The sequence below is a fragment of the Silurus aristotelis genome (assembly GCF_946808225.1).
Source record: "Silurus aristotelis genome assembly, chromosome: 4".
Classification (NCBI taxonomy): domain Eukaryota; kingdom Metazoa; phylum Chordata; class Actinopteri; order Siluriformes; family Siluridae; genus Silurus; species Silurus aristotelis.
The window spans coordinates 17,210,248-17,227,418 of record NC_139577.1 but is presented as its reverse complement, the minus strand read 5'-3'; the positions used below and the strand labels follow the sequence as shown (position 1 = coordinate 17,227,418).

General features: G+C 37.6%; 1 protein-coding gene across 1 annotated transcript in view; it reads right to left on the bottom strand.

Moving 5' to 3' along the window:
- Positions 1-17,171, bottom strand: part of LOC310725062 (protocadherin-15-like) — a 210,646-nt gene that overhangs the window by 78,967 nt on the left and 114,508 nt on the right. The window contains exons 14-18 of the mRNA XM_083539669.1: positions 15,090-15,239; positions 10,785-10,978; positions 8,581-8,713; positions 8,100-8,179; positions 799-892 (exon numbers count right to left, since the gene is read on the bottom strand). Coding sequence (XP_083395795.1) covers positions 799-892; positions 8,100-8,179; positions 8,581-8,713; positions 10,785-10,978; positions 15,090-15,239 — 651 coding nt within the window. The remainder of the gene's footprint in view (positions 1-798; positions 893-8,099; positions 8,180-8,580; positions 8,714-10,784; positions 10,979-15,089; positions 15,240-17,171) is intronic.

Sequence of the window (17,171 nt, the reverse complement as noted above, 5' to 3'; positions counted from 1 at the left end):
GGGATTAAATGTGGAATTGGATTAATTTAAAAAATGCATATAAAACTTATGGTCAGGTGTCCACAAAATTGTACGTGTTCACCGAATGCATTGAAACCATGTTTATTTTAAACAATAATTCCACATGCCATGCTTGAGTGCTCTATCTATTCTGTAATCTGTAATAAGCAACAACAACAACAACAACAACTTCCCAGTTTTTTGCAGGTGAGATTTATTTAAAATTTAAATGATGGCTTTCAGCTCATTGCTGAGTGCTGGCCAGTGCATAAAGCAGTCAGTGAAGGTCAATTAAAAGAACAGTTCAACATGAGGTGCAATTTGGAAGAGAATGTGATCTGACCTTGTGGGAAGTGTGATTGAACTGAGAACACTGTTGATATGCTAACGACACTAATACGCTGTAAATACATTGATTTATGCAGGTAATAAATTCATGTTTGCTAAAGTATTGTTTTATGGATTAGTGCATGTGTAAAACAATGCAGAGTGGATTTGTGGAAATGTGTGTCTCATTGAGGATATAAGGTGTGGATATAATTCCTGGTTTAAATAAAAGCTCATCGGTTGAATGTTAAGTCTGAATTGAAACAAAACTGCGTAAAACTTTTTAAAAACATTTAAAGTAGACAGAGTCTTTAGAGGAGTCTTTTGCTGGTTTGTTATTTGGCACAAAATATCATTAGATTAAAATAGGCTACAAAAACTAGGTAATAATAAATATTACTAGATTTTTAAGTTAAGACTGAAGTGAAACTCAGGCAAGTGTATTAAATTATAAGATGGCTGAAGCTTTACCCCTCCAGGATGTCCATCAGAGGCCGTTACAATGAGCCGGTATTGATCAGTGGTCTCTCTGTCCAATGCCTTGGCTAAGATTAGTAGGCCTATACTAAACAGGAAGAGAGAAAAGCACACACAGTTACATCACAGCACATCTAGAACATGCACATTGCACATGACCTCTACAAAAAGAATGCATCAATACTCCTTAAAGAACATTCAATAAACGTATATACATATAGCACTTAATACTCTTGCAGATACAGCTATCATCAAACATGTTTGTGTTCTCAGAATAATTGTTCTATTATTCACAATATATATGTTTATAATTCATAATTACTCATGGCCTAGGCAATTTTTAAATTCATTGTAATTTTTGTTGGGTTGTGATTTTCCAATCGCATTGCTCTTGAGTGAGCTAAACGCAAGTTAGGGAGGTGGTAGCTCAGTAGTTTAGGCTCTGAGTTACTGACTGTTACAAAAGGTCAGGGGTTCAAACTTTTGAGGCCCTTGAGCAAGGCCTTAACCCTCTGTGATCCAGGGTGCTGTGTGCTGTAACATAGCTGACCCTGAGCTCTGATCCCAGCTCCCTGAGCTCTGACACCAGCTGGAATATACAAAATAATTTCACTGCTGAAAATGTGCTGTAAAGTACATGCGACAAGTATAAAGCACCTTTCTTTTTCTTTCTTATTTTGAAAACTTCATGTTTTTGTAGAAATGCCTTATACATTCTTTACACCTAATTTAGCAGCCTACTAGCTACTTGTATTTTCTAGTAGGAAATGTATTTGATTTCTGCATTAATATTACAAGAGTGCCAATCACACAGTGCCATGAATAATGCAAATCTGCTTTCCAGCACAAATTTCACAAGGACATTATGGTTTGTTAAATCTGTTGGAGTCAGAAATTTGTTTTGTAATGTCTTTTTTTGTTGATTATTTTGTTTGTTTATGAGCCCCATATTTACTCAACATTGGACCTCATTTATCAAGTGCAATAAAAAGTAATTTATTTGCAAGCTCTAGGAGGAGTATTTACAAATAAATTCAATATACATGATCATCCAGTTTTCGATAGTTAGATTTTTTTAATTGTGCATATGGATTTAATAAATATAATATAAAATATAAGAAAGCCCGATCTTAATGATTGCACACAACAACATGCCAAAACAAATCCATTAATTTCAATTAACTGCGGGGTATAAAATGGTAGATGCAAGCCAATGCACTGCTATGGTGACCCTGGCATTGCACTACTTCAAGATTTCATTCAGGAGAGAACAGAGACAGTATTAAGGGACAGGTAGGATTTTTTTTTAAGATAAAAGCTGGCCTAAAAGTCATTCTATTTGTTTGAACAAAATGCTCTTGTTCAATCCTTGTCCATGACTCGTATGACTCAAGCGAAAATAAGTGACTAATCTGGTATGTCTGAACCTACAGTGATATATAGTCCCTAGTGTGCTGTGTGCCGTCATCAATATTCTTTCCAAACACAGCACATTCCCTTCTGCCTTTCCAAAATGCCAGCAGGGAGAAAGAATCAGTGTGTGAGAGCCTAAAGAGCACATCACCATGAAAAATGGTAAAACACCAAGCTCTAAAAACTAATGAACATACAGTAGCAGTTTCCCTGTATAACATAGTATTTATAAAATGATATACTGTGGATGGTATATATGTACTAAACACAAATCAGTTGTGTCATAAATGTGCTTCATTTACAATTACAGGTGATTAAAATACGTTCACAATAAAAATAAAACAAATTTTGTTTTATACACAAGGTTACCTGAAGATTGATAAATGAAGCCCCATGTGTTCAATATATTGTGGCTTGTTGTATAAGTAACAGCGTTGCAGAATTACAATTCATTTAAGGTTGTTATGCCTTCTTTTTTTAATACATGAAATAATTTAAGACTGTATTTGACAATTGCTGTGCAGGGTGTAACTCTGAAAGGAAAGCATTTATAATATAAACATTTAAAAGTTCAAAAACCTTCCAGTCATGACACAAATATTGTAGCAGTTTCGGCTTTGTGACCTTGGTGTACAATTTTGTTTTACATTTATTGTGTATAGTATGTGTCACCTTCTCACATAGTTATTGAATTAAATACTCTTGCTAGTAAAAGTCAAGTCAAGTGGATTCAACCACATAGATCTGGTACAGTACGTAGTCAAAAGATACAACAATCTTTCAGGACCAAGTTTCTACATAAAACACAGAACTATAAAGAGACAACACAAAAATACCTAGAAATACACAGACCTACACAAAAGGGAATAAAGTGCATGTGTACAAATGTGTTAACACTGTGCAAGACAATACAAAAAAAATGGGAAAAACAAGTGTTCCTTTTGAACTCCGGAATCAAAAGATATGCTTTTAATAATGTACAAGCTGGACAGAGAGGCAAAAATTTCTCTAAAGTTCATGGTCAAAGATTTACAGAAAACTTTGCACTTCAGGGTCACCAGTGTCTCCAAATATACACATTAAAGCCCCTTCCATGTGAGTTACATGGAAGTTATGCCCCTAAAAGCTTTATTTTTAAAATCTAACCACAAATGTACAGCCCTGGAGTTTGAAGTTACTAGCAAGGTTGTAATTTGGTTTCATAGTCAAATGAGAGGAGAACAAAACTCAAGGCTGCTATAAATAGAAAAATGGTATCATGAATAATAGCAGCATGACAAGGGGTAAGGTGTACAGGCACAGGCCATGCCTGTACCATAGCAGGGGACAGTGCGACATCTCAATTTGCAGATTCAGGTTCACTTGCGCTCTAAAAAATCTCTCCCAAATTTGCTCCACCACTTATGGGTCGAGTTGCCATTCGGCGGGATTCGACCATTGCCTCGAGAGGGTGTCTGCTTCCTCGTTTAGGTGGTCTGGAATATACGCTGCCCTCAAGGAGAGGAGCTTCCCTTGGGCCCACAGGAGGATCTGACGTGCCAGCTTGTACAGGACGAGAGATCGCAGACTCCCCTGGTGGTTAAAATGAGACCACATAAGTGTTGTACATATAGACCAACACATGGTGGCTACTGAGGTTAGGCAAGGAATTCTTTAGCATCTCTAGGCATTTGATATGCCACATCAGAAGGGGGCATCCCCAGAGACCTTGGGTAAGCAGCCACTCATGACTGCCCCATCCCATAAGGTAGGTGTCTGTCGTAAGCGTTACACAACGATCGGGAACTCCCAGCACGGGGCCCTGAGACAGGAACCTGGGATTGTGACCTTGATTGTACGGAGTGGGTTGCCCCTCCTAAAGAGAACTCTTGGGTCCTGAGCCACGTCTGAAGGGGTCTCATGTGCAGGAAGCCAAGTGGTATTACAATGGCCGTAGCTCCCATCAGAACCAGCGATCTCTGAAACGTATCAACGAATCGTTGATATAATTTAAAATGCGGACGCCCACGGAGTCTCAGCCAGAACAGTGCCGCATCCATACATTTTGTGAAGGTGCAGAGTAAAAGTCAAAGACCAAACAGAAGGAAGAATATTTTGTCTTCATGCTCAAGGTTGAGTTTGGTTTAACTAATATTAAGCATGCATTTGCATAAAGCATCCATATTTGTCTATGGCCATGTTGATTAGAGTATTAAAAACTTGAAAGGTATTAAATTTAAGGTATATTTAGAACAGATAAAATGTACAATTAAGTTGTGATTAATCATGAGTTAACTGATGAAAATCATGTGATTAATCGAGATTGAATATTTTAATCAACTGACATCCCTAGTACACACACACATACACACACACTCGCATACATTTTGTTCATATATTTTTACCTGTCTCTGCCAAAAGTGGCATAGAGTGGCAATAATTCTGGACCTGACTGCACACCTACAGACAAACTACTAAATGGTCTCATTACACATTACTACTTTAGGTTCATAATTAAAAACAGCCGACTCAGAAGTGCCCAAACACCATCATTGATGAAAGCCTCTGTAGGACACACAAGTGGCTCCCAAGATGCCCATGAAAAGTGCTTTATGGAGTGATTTACTCACCAGGCAATATCAGCACTGCACTGTGGAACAGCCTTTTCATATAAAGCCTTGGTTAACTGCCTAATAAGGGCAGATGTAGGTGGTTAAAGCATGCTGCTGCACCCTTAGTGCTACAGCTGGCCCAGAGCCCTGGAGAGCCTCACCTCCATCTTCATACAAAACAGCAGCATCATAAGCCTTCCTAATGTCTTCATGTATATTTATGCAGTTTATAGCAGGGACTGGGGAGGCCAGCGTCTGCTATAATCGTGTTTGGCTTCCACAAATACACTAGCAGCAACCTGGAAGGATCCCATCAATAGCTTTAACCATGTCACAGGACAATACAAAAACCCAGAAAGAAAGACTAGCTCATCCTGTATGGAGGTAGCAGAGCTTAAGGAGTAAGCATGAGGTATGCTGGTGTATATACTGTATGCCGATGTGTATATGTATGTATTCATCTGTCTATGTCTGTGTGAGAGAGAAAAATAAAGATAGCAAAAAAAAAGAGAGGGGGAGAGAGAGAGAAAGAGAGAGAGAGAATTTTTAAGGAAAGTAAGACCGCCTGGATATTGTTAACACTCCTGTCAGATATAGCAACGGATCTGATAGTAGAGATAACCGGTGTGATTTTCTGAGTTTTGTTTTTGTGTGTGAGTGTGTTTGAGTGTGTGTGGTTGTGTGTGTGTGCACGAGCGTGTGCGTGTGTTTCTGTATGCTTGGCACACTCAGCTGAACCAGTTTATTCCCCCTAGAAACAGATTTTCTCACACGACCTCGATATGACAGATTAAAGCCGTCCTTGCCGGCTTGTGAAATTGAACTATAAAATAAAAACAGTGATTGAAATGTTTTTGGACTGGCCAAGACAAATGTATTTAACATGTTTTTTATTTGTACCTCCCTACTTTTCTCAATGAGTGAGATAAACTCTAGACATGTGGATTCTGCTAATAACCATTCCTTCATATAACCTATGTCTTATAATGCATCTTCTGTGTGGGAAACTTATGTGAATGATATGCAAGAACACAGAAAAGAGGAGGAGAGACTCAATGAATGGAGAAAAATGTGTTAAGATCACACAGTTAATCGTGTTCTTCATGTTTGCTGGCTAAGTCGTTTTGCTGTGGCATTCTGCTAATACCTCCATATACAAGCTCATATTTCTGCATCTATCCTGAAAACCTTATACAAGTCTTCTGGTTTAATTCAGTTTTCTTAAAAATATGCCTTCTCTCTCTCTCTCTCTCTCTCTCTCTCTCTCTTTCTCTCTCTCTCTCTCTCTCTCTTTTTCTTTTTATCTTCCTGCTGCTCTTCTGAAGTATCCTGCCTGCACATCTCCAGCACTGAGCTGTGAATAAAGGAGAGCCCGAGTGTTGAGAGATCAGCACAGCTCGTAAGATGAACATAGACACAGTTGAAGAGCCTGTTGCTGAAACTGACATGTCAAGGTTACACACAGAGTTCAGCCTGGGCAACAAAGCTATTCTCCTGTGCTCTTCGTTTTCAGCCATTACTGACTCTATTCCAGAGTTTCAGTGAGAATACATTCACCACTTTCTTTCCCTCTAGCATTTGCTCCCAGAGGGGTGTGAGGTTGGCGAGAAGAATTCACCTGCAGCTGTGACAAGCAGCGGGGCATCATGCATAACTTCACCATGACTGTTTGAGCACAGCTAGGCTAATATGGGCACCATGGCAACAGCAAAGTCTTAAGGAAAGTGTTTCAGGGGGCCAAAATTTCTCCTTCACTACCTTCCCTAGTTTGACCAACCTGCAAAACTACTGAAAAAATAAAGAATAAATAAATGTATTAAAATTATATATAATTAAAAACAATAAAATATGTATAATACTGATAATAATAATAACAATTTTCATAAAGTCCAACTCCAGAATTACTGTCATCTGTCAACAAGTATACTAAATGCATCATCTGAAATCTTCAGATTAACACATACAACCTACAAACTCTCTACATTTATATGTAATTGTTCTTAACACTCAAAACAGTGGATTAAAAAATTATTGGCACTTATATTAATTATTTCTGGTAAAGCCCCACCAGGAGAGAATAACAGTGTTTTACTATTACTGTATGTCTAACAAGTTCTTCATGCAGACAATTTCAAAATCTTTTTATAGTCATTTGTTACATTTGGACACATCTTAGTTGGGTTTCACATTTAAATACCTACTGTAGTTAGCTTTAGTAAAACACTTTGTTCTTACATCCATTTCATGTTCGGTATTATTATCTTGTTGTAAAAGCTATTTGTGGTGGTCTTCACAAGATAAAAATTACTTTGAACAAAAATTTACTGGAATAATTCATATCATCATGTAAAAAAAAGTAATAATGATCTGCTGCCACTCTACCATGCAGTGTGTATGGGCACACATCATTGTATGCCTAGGGCATTTTCTTGTGTGTGCATAAGAAACTGACAGTTTTGGTTGCATCTGAAATGAAGTAATTCTAAACTGCTCGTTAACCCAACCTTTTTCCTTCCCTTAAAGCACAGACAGCTCGTTAATAAATTCTGATTTGCTTTAGTCTGGTATTGTGTCTGCTCCTGGCTGACACTATTCCTCCCAACGCTCCAATAAAGGCCATATAACCGCTATGCCACTCATAGAGGAAAGTCATAATGCTTTTTCCTCTTCATTTTTTGGCACAAACAGTTGAACCTCAAGTGGAATTCAAGAGCATCAATTAAACACTTCAGGCCACTAAGCAAACAAGGTTTTACACACACAACGTGACTCTCTGAGACACTAAGACACTAAAGCCACTGATGTCATCCCTAGGGAGAACTGTCTAGTGTTGCACAGGCACATTCTTAGCAAAGCTGCTAAATAAAATTTGTAAGCCTCTTAAAAAAACACCAACCCTATTAGTTCAATCATTGCCAAACAGGTCAAGGCTTTGTGTGAAAATGCTAATTCTTTGCAGCTGAAAAGGACATGTGAAGATTTTTAATCAGAGCAGAGGCACATGAAGCACTTGTTTAAGTAATTAGACAACAGGCTGGAGACAGGTATTACTATATTAAAAAAAAAAAAAAAAAAAATGTATTTTACTCGAATATTTAATCAGTCAGAAAATATACTTCAGCACATCGTTTGCCAGATAATGGCACAGTCTCAACAAATCGGAGTAAAGGCAATTATATATGTTCCTCAAAAGACAACTCAGGCAATACATTTAAGGAAGTGTATTTAACTAAATTAAGTGTATGATGAAAATACAAAACAGTGTATATAGTGTATTACCTGTACACTTACGTTTGAGAAAGATTGAACGTCTGCTGCGGATCGCCACTCAGAATACGGTACGTAATTGGATCAAGTTCACGGTCTATCGCCTACAGAAACACAGAAATAGATTCAGTTAACATGGCAGTATCCATTTTATTTCATTAAGTGCGCTAATATCAACCCCCATTCCACCTTTCTCTTCAAATACAAGTTAATAAGATCCACATGCCCTCACGCCTTCAATTCCCCCAAAGGGGCCACTATGTGGAAGAGTGTGTAGGTTTCCCTGCTCCTTTAATTCAGTAATAGATTATTTTCAACTGTAAAAACATATATACTGTAAACCTTGGTCAAGAGGGACCACATGGTCAAATGATAACAGTGGGAATGTGGTATTACTGAGGAGAAAATAAACAGAAGCAAAAAAGTAATAAAGAATAGAAGAGGGATATTGGCCTTCAGCACCAACATTTTAGAGGTACACAGAAGTTCTTGTTTGTTGTCTGACCTGCAGATTAAGGACGATGGCTCCTATTCGCATGGCTTCACTGATCTCTAGGTTGTAGGTTGTCAGAGGAAAGCGTGGAGGACTCTGGTTGTTAGGGGGTAGAACCTCAATATAAACCGTAGTTATGGAACTCCTAAAAAAAATTACGTTACAGAAAAACCAAAAGAGATTATTAGAATAGCTTTCTTGAGATTTACAACACAAGTCAAAAGTCTAAACCTTCTTAATTAAAGGTTTTTCTTTAATTTATTGTTTATTTTTAGAACCAAAAATCTTACATTTTGATTACCGTATTTTCCGGACTATAAGCCGCTACCTTTTTCCCACGCTTGGAACCCCACGGCTTAAACAATGAAGCAGCTAATTTAGGATTTTTCCTGTTTTTTCCCGGTTTCACAAACCTAATGCCAAAAAACCGAGCCCCATAACATTAGACCAATGAAATTGCCAAATGAGTTCAGGTGAACCAATGAAACTCTTTGTGTAATCCACAGCTCATTATGCGACCTATTGTCTGCAAAGCTGTCAGTCACAGCATGTCGGCGCCTCTTCGCATATGGCCTTTCAAAGTAAAAAGTGTCTTTTAAATTTTAAATCAATGTATTGTTTAATGGGAATGAGCAGGCAGGATGATTTTCACATGATAAAAAAAAAAAAAAAAAACCTACATTAGAAGATCTGTTCTTAAAAAGGCTTGGGAAAACATGTTTACTATAGGTTTTGTGGCCTTATTTCGGTAAGGGTTTTTTTTTTGCTTTTTCAAAAACCACGCATAAACCTTATTTTGTCAAAAATACAAACACATACATATAAGTTGTTTACATATTATGGTAGCCCAGTTTGTGCTGAATACAGTGTAATAAGTCTTTTGTCAATAATATATTTTAAAAGCAACTAAAAAGAACCAAATGTAAGAGCATGTCAAAATCTCTCAAGGGGCCTAAAACACAATCAGACTCCAGAGGGTTAAATCGCGCTCCCACTGAATCGGGCTGTACCACATCATAAATATGGATGAGGTTCCTCTGACGTTTGACCTGCCGCTCACTCGGACTGTCAACAGGAAATGCGAATCATTCGTCACGCTAAAAAACAACCGGGCATGAAAAAAAGCACTTCACTTGTGTTCTGAGCTGCACGGCATCGGGAGAAAAGCTTCACAGATGGTGATTTTTAAACGCATGACAATGCCAAAAGGAAAACTCTCGAGAGAAATTGTTGTGAAAGGAAGGAGGAAGACAGTGAACAATGACTTTCTTGGTAGGCTACTGTTTAGATACAAGCCATGTAACAGACACTGTCTTTTGTTGCGGCGTATTTATGTTGAAATAAAAATCTTTGTCAAATTCAGTGGGTGCGGCTTATATTTGTGTGCGCTTAATAGTCCGGAAATTACGGTAATCAAACCAAAGGACAGTTTTCCACTGATCTAATTTCCATTTCTTGTGTTTCTTGGATCAATCAAGTCTTTTCTGCTAGTTGTTCTTTTGAAGTAATAGCTTATTTGCTGCAATTCAACCATGAAGACATGACTCACTCAGTCTCCTCCAACCAGTGGATGTTTAAATATGGCTGCCAATTAAACTCAGAGAAGCATTTATATAGGCCTTAATCTGTAATTTGGTAATGTAACTCAACAATTTTGTTAAGATAGTAATTATAATAAACTGGTCCTCTGCAGCAGAGGTAGCTCTTGGTCTTCCTTTGATGAAAGGGTCCTCACGAGAGCCTGTTTCATCACAGCATTTGATGGCTTCGGTGACTGCACTTGGTGATCCATTTTAAATTGGATTGACTGACCTTTATTTCTTAGTAATGATTTCAAATAATGATGGACTGTTTTTTCTCTTTAGTTCACTAAGAGTTTCTTACCATAATATGAATTTGTACAGTAGTTACAGTAGCACTAATAATATGGCTCACACTTTCCTCTGCATAAAACAAATGATGGTCTGAAACACATACGACAAGGAATGTCACAGCTGTTTCGGGTAGTCTAAAATATAACATTTATTCTGGATTGTTCAACACTTTTTTGTTTATTACATAATTTCATATGTTTTTACATAGTTTGGATGTAAATTCTGTACACAATTGACTGGTAGTGTATGTGTGTGTGTGTGTCTATATATATATATATATATATATATATATATATATATATATATATATATATATATATATATATATATAATATGTCTGACCTCCTCTCAGCCTCAGGTGCGTTATCAGCTGCTCTGACAGTTAGAGCATAGGATCGGCCCACGCTCAGACTCACTCCTGGAGCTATGGTGATTCGACCTGTACGGTTACTGATGACAAAATGTCCCTGATCTCCTACCAAGATTGTGTAGGTCACCAAACCGTTCAGACCCTCATCAGTATCCTGAGCAGTTAGCTAATCAAAAGAGACAGAAATATCCAGTTATTAAAGTGATTATAGCATTGGGTTGTTCCATTTATATCCAAATATAAACAGTATATTTATACAAGGTTTTGCTTAACTCAATGAAATTAAATGAATTAAAATTTTAAAAATCATTAGTATTCATCAGTATGTGGGCCATATTGACTTTTCTTTGTTTTGGCTTACTTGAAAATTCCTATAAGGCCATGGTGTTCAATTCAGAGACAGAAACTCTTTTAAGCTGTCTGAAGGAGACATTGAATGAAGAAGACATTGGATCCAAATAATCAGGTACATCTTCCGTAGTAGGGGTGGTTTTTTTTCTGCAGCCCATCTTGGCCAATCTTTCTATCCCTCACTAGACTGTCCATCAATAGAAAGTGACACTGAATTGTCTGTTTCATTGGTATGGGTGTATTTGGCGCAGCAGTGATGCTAGGATTGTCAAAGTCAGTATTGCTTTAGTGTCACTGCTGAGTGTAAAAGCACCCACCAAACAAAAACTTCCTAATTTTTCACTTTAGTCTCTAATTGTATTCATATGCCATCTAATAAAAGAGGCATTAAAAGTGTTTCAAATCGATAAATGCAGTGTTTCACTAGAAGCCACATACAAGTCTCTCTTAGCTATGCTGAGAATAGTCCAACCCTCCAAATAACATATGATTATCCGCGCTCCTGTACTGGTTAGTTTTCTTTGATGGAAAAATTGTACATAGCAACAGACAGTTCAAGTCACCGGTTGACATTTAGTCATTTCAAGTGCACTTACATAGAAGGTTTGCCTGATAAAAAGTGCAATTATTCTGGCTCTGGCTATGAACTGAGTGTGGCATATAAATTTCACACTGAGCAGTTTAAACGCTATAACAAAACTCCCCTACCTATAAACAGTTAATAAGAACACATATGATATAAATGCACACTTTCATTATAAGTTGTTGTTTTGTTTTTTTTTCCCCCACAAATCTTCCTCAGACACGCTCTGCTGTGCCTTTTGACGGACTTTCCAGAGGCTTGGAAAGCAGGTTGGACACAAACTTTTCAATATAACTCATTCTCAAAAATCGATTGGGTTAAGGTTATGTGACACAGAAGGGCATTCCATTACAGACAGCACTGCCTCCTTCCTCTTCAAATATCGCTTGCACAGTGTATTTGAGGGTGAAGGAAAATCAAACAGTATTTGGAAATGTACAAAAAAAAAATGTCCTTAAACTTTTGATGGTCAGTGTAAGATTACTTTTCTGTGCAAGCGCCAGCGAGGTGTGGCAGCAAATGCACCGTTGAGGTAAGACTTTGGTATGGCTGATAGATTGAGAATTTGGTGTTAAGTGCAGATCTAAAGAAAACAGCATCCAGCTTGTTTATAACAAAGGGGCATGTGACAAAGACAAGGCTGACGTTGCAACCTGTTTTATAAAGCTAATGCTACATATTTAGTAATCTACTTGGGAGCAAACTGGTGCGAAAAGTTTTATTCCAAACATAATTATCTATGCTCAGCTGCTATACACATCACTTCATCAAAATGAAGAGGCTCTCTCTGCATCTGTGTTTTTGATTTGTTCCAAAACAAATCAAGAATGGTAATGTTTATCCTTAAACACGAGCAAAGAGCAGAGAATGTAAACACTTTCCACAAGACTGTCAAAACTCATTACCTGTGCATGGCTTTGCTAATCTGCCTCAAAAGTTGGACATGCATTATACATTTAGTTCTTTGAATAACAGCAACTACAATATTATTATGGTGTCACTCTAAGTGACATTTTAAGTGAAGTGTACATTATAGGCCTGGCATTCATGAATTATCTGCTGTACTAAATAATTAAGCATATGATTGGCCACAAGATCTTGTTTCAAAGCTGATGTTTACAAAATTCTACTGGAAAAAACAAACAACAAATACACTCTCTGGCTTTATAAAACTAACTGCTGTATATCTACAAGCTGGCAGAATCATTTGGTGTTACAGCTGCAAAGTAAAACTCCAAAGGCAAATAAATCATAAATTATTAAACAATATGTAAATAATCATCTTTCATGAAAAACACCATCAAAGGAGGGTTTCAGTATTTTTTTATATTTCAATTACATAAAAAGTTGAATATAAATTAGAAAACAATCGTAGAAATTTTTCCGCTTAGAGCACATCTGATATAAATCAAAAGGAAATTCTGCGAGTGCTTGTTGAGTAGAGTCAGTGGGAGCTGTAAACCTATCTGAGGGCTGATTCATTATGGATTAATTAAAGGCACAGTAAATATAAAACAGCACTTCCTGTGGCATTCTTACGATTACCTGACAAATCTCACTATGCGCTTAGAAATGCTATGTAATTTCTGATTACAAGAATTTTAGAAGATGGACTTTTCAAGAAAAGCTGGGCATGTATATACACAATTCCTATAATTTTACACTTTCAGACAGGGACACAAAAAATCATCACGTGCAAAACCAGAATCAGATAAAAAAAAAAAAAAAAAAAAAAAGAGCAAAGTTCTGTGAAAGATTAGGTCAAATCTTACTCTTCTTCTCTCAGCTGCTCCCAGTAGGGGTCGCCACAGCGGATCATCCGTCTCCATACCCCCTGTCCTCTACATCTGCCTCTTTCAAACCAACTACCTGCATGTCTTCCCTCACCACATTAATGAACCTCCTGCTTGGTCTTCCTCTTTTCCCTCCTTCCTGGTGGCTCCATCCTCAGCATTCTCCTACTGATATACCCCATGTCTCTCCTCTGCACATGTTCAAACCATCTCAATCTCGCCTCCCTCACCTTGTCTCCAAAACGTCCTACATGCGCTGTCCCTCCAATAAACTCATTTTTAATCCTGTCCATCCTCGTCACTCCCAATGGAAATCTCAACATCTTCAACTCTGCCGACTCCAGCTCCACGTCTTTTAGTCAATGCCACTGTCTCCTAAACCATACAACATAGCAGGTCTCACCACAGTCCTATAAACTTTCACTCTTGCAGATACCCTACTATCACAAATCACTCCTGCCACCCTTCTCCACCCACTCCAACCTGCCTGCACTCTTTATCTCACTTCTTTAACATACTCTCCATTACCTTGCACTGTCGACCCCAGGTACCTAAACTCCTCCACCTCTTCTCCCTGCAACCACACCACTCCACTGCCTTCCCTCTCATTTACACACTTGTACTCTATCTTACTCCTACTGACTTGTATTTCCCTTCTCTCCAGCGCATACCTCCACCTCTCCAGGCTCTTCTCAACCTGCTCCCTACTTTCACCACAAAACACAATATCATCTGTGAACATCATAGTCCATGGAGACTCCTGTCTGACCTCGTCCGTCAACCTGTCTTCATCACCACCGCAAACAGAAAAGGGCTTATAGCCGATCCTTGATTTAATTCAACCTCCACCTTAAACCAGTCTGTCGTTCCTAATGCACACTTCACTGCTGTCACACTGTCCTCATACATGTCCTGCACCACCCTTACATACTACTTTGACTAACCTGACTTCCTCATACAATAATTAGGTCAAATCTTTCTAATCCTATTTAAATATGGACAGTATTTATTGTACAATGTGACACAAATAAATAAATAAATCCTGTCCTGTTCTGTCCTGTCCTGTCTTACACTTCTGTATTCATCAACCTAAACAGCATTTATTTTATTTGCCTAAAAAAAGTGGGAACCCTATATACATCTTTTGATATATGGGGGGAACTTCAAAAGACAAAGAAATAAGGCTGGAGTGACAGCTTGGTCTTTGATCAAGCTGACGAAGCTTCACTCATGTGGCTTACAATCATCCCCCTCCGCAAGTTAACTGATGTGTCAAGGATGCAGCTGAAACAGCACTTCACTCTTCAGCTGAACAGCCTCTGAATCATTTACAATAGGAATGATGAAACATCCTGAAACATCAGACAGGTAGTTATTTGTGTACCAGCTATTAAGTTCCTGACTGGAAATAAATGTGCAAATCTTATTTTAAAAGAGGTTTATTTCTCACCGATTCAGCGTTTATGCTTGACATAATACAAACTATTTAAAGAACAGTTTAAACATTTTTTAATGTTTCATAAAAGTTTGTCTTCAAAGGTACTGCTCACCTGTATTACAGTCTCTCCAGGCTGCATGTTAGTGAACACCTCTATGTTGTAGGAGACCTGAGAGAATGTGGGTGTGTTGTCATTAGCATCAATAACCAGGATGTTCACCATTACAGGCGCGCTCTGCTGTACACCGTCAGAGGCCACCATCTGTGGGAGCAGCAGGAAATGTTCCAGAAGGGATACTACTTCGCAAGCTGTGAACAAATGCTTGATGAATATGACTCATGAACAATGCTGTCTAATAAACATTACATAAAAATAGGAATATATACTACACAATCCCACATTTTATTTGATTATCACTCAGTAACAATTCCTGAGGAGCTTTAAAACTAATATAAAGATTTAAGCTTTAAGACTAATGTTTTAAACACAAGGTTTTATATTGTAATATTGTATTTATTATTGTATTAATAATTTTTAATAACCGGAGGAAAAATAAACATGATACATGATTGCATGCTGTGTTTAGAAATAAAGTACACTCCTGACTACAAGATTCGTGTGCTTTTTGAACATCCCATTCCACATGTAATGTCTATTTGCTGTTATAGTAACCTCCATTCTTCAGTAAAGGTGTTCCACTGGATTTTGAAATGTGCTTGTGGAGATTTGTACTCATTCAGCTACAAGGGCGTTAGTAAAGTCAGGCAATGATGTGAGGGTGAGAAAGCCTGGAGTGCAGTGAGCGTTCTAAATCATCCAAAAGGTGTTTCATAGGCATAAGGTCAGAGCTTTATTTAGTCCACTCAAGATTTACCACTCCAACCCATGTAAATCTCATTTTAATGGACCTAGATTTGTGCAAAGGGGCACTGTCATGCTGGAACAGGTTTGAGTCTCCAAGTTCAAGTAAAAGGAAAATTTCAAGGTACCTCATCCAAAGACATCCTATACAATTGTGTATTTCCAACTTTGTGGTAACAATTTGGGGAGGAACCACATAGAGCTGGAAAAGTCAGCTGACCTTATAATTTTGTCCATATAGTATAAATTATTGCTAAATATTACTATTAAGCCACTATATATAGATATATTTGGCCACAATGTTATGTTCAAGTCTTTATTACATTGCATCTCTATCAAAAGCCATTCAACCACCAGTGTTGCTTATAAGAATATTATACATAATTCACAACTGTATGAACCTGAGAACAGGCAGAGCTTTGCATGCATAAATGTGCCTGTTCACGGGAACAGGAGGCAGTTCTGAACTAAATCTGTTTCGCCTTCAAATAAACCGGTTTTCCTGCATGAATGCACCAAGGGCATGAGAGTGTTATGATCATAGCTAAATCTAGTGTGCATGCTGGAGTACCTTCTGACCTTGATCTTATTCACAACATGTTCAACACTCAACCCTAACTTAGTATCGTTCACCTTTTACAACTGTATACGTATAGGCCAAAAGAAAAGTTTCCTTTTCGAGTATCAGTTTGCCTCCTTTTGCTTGCAGTCAGTTCAGGCTTGCTTGTGTATGTTAAAAGCGCTACATACAATGAATTGAATAACAATGGATAGGTTTATCTACATATGTGATTTGTGTATTTGTATATGAACATATGTGATGGAATTAATTTTGAACTGCATCAAAAACACTTTGGGAATGCCTCCGCTTTGTTTACGCTCTGAAACACATATATAATCATTGCAATGGAAAGCGCGGCAGTGACTTTGTGACCGGGAAGCTTAACCTTTTAGCCGTTGCCACAGATTTTGGGACTCACAGCTATAAACGCCCTACCTAAATTTAAATGTTAACGGTTCCTGATAAAAGTGGGCTACATACACAATTTAAATATCTTTAAGAATAAGACAGCTTTACTGTCAATCATTAAAGTTGATATTGCTCAAAAAGATATTAAGTTATAGATGATGAAGTTCTAGGGATATACATTTCCTGGATTAAACATGATTTTTATTCCAATATAAATACATTAAATCAGTCCTGGAGCAATCCAGAAAAGTACTGGGTTAAAAGCCACATGTCTCATGAGTTTATATTTAAAATTTTATGAAGATTTTCATAACAAACTAGATGCCTACAAACATTTATCTGAGACAATGTCTGATCCTTTT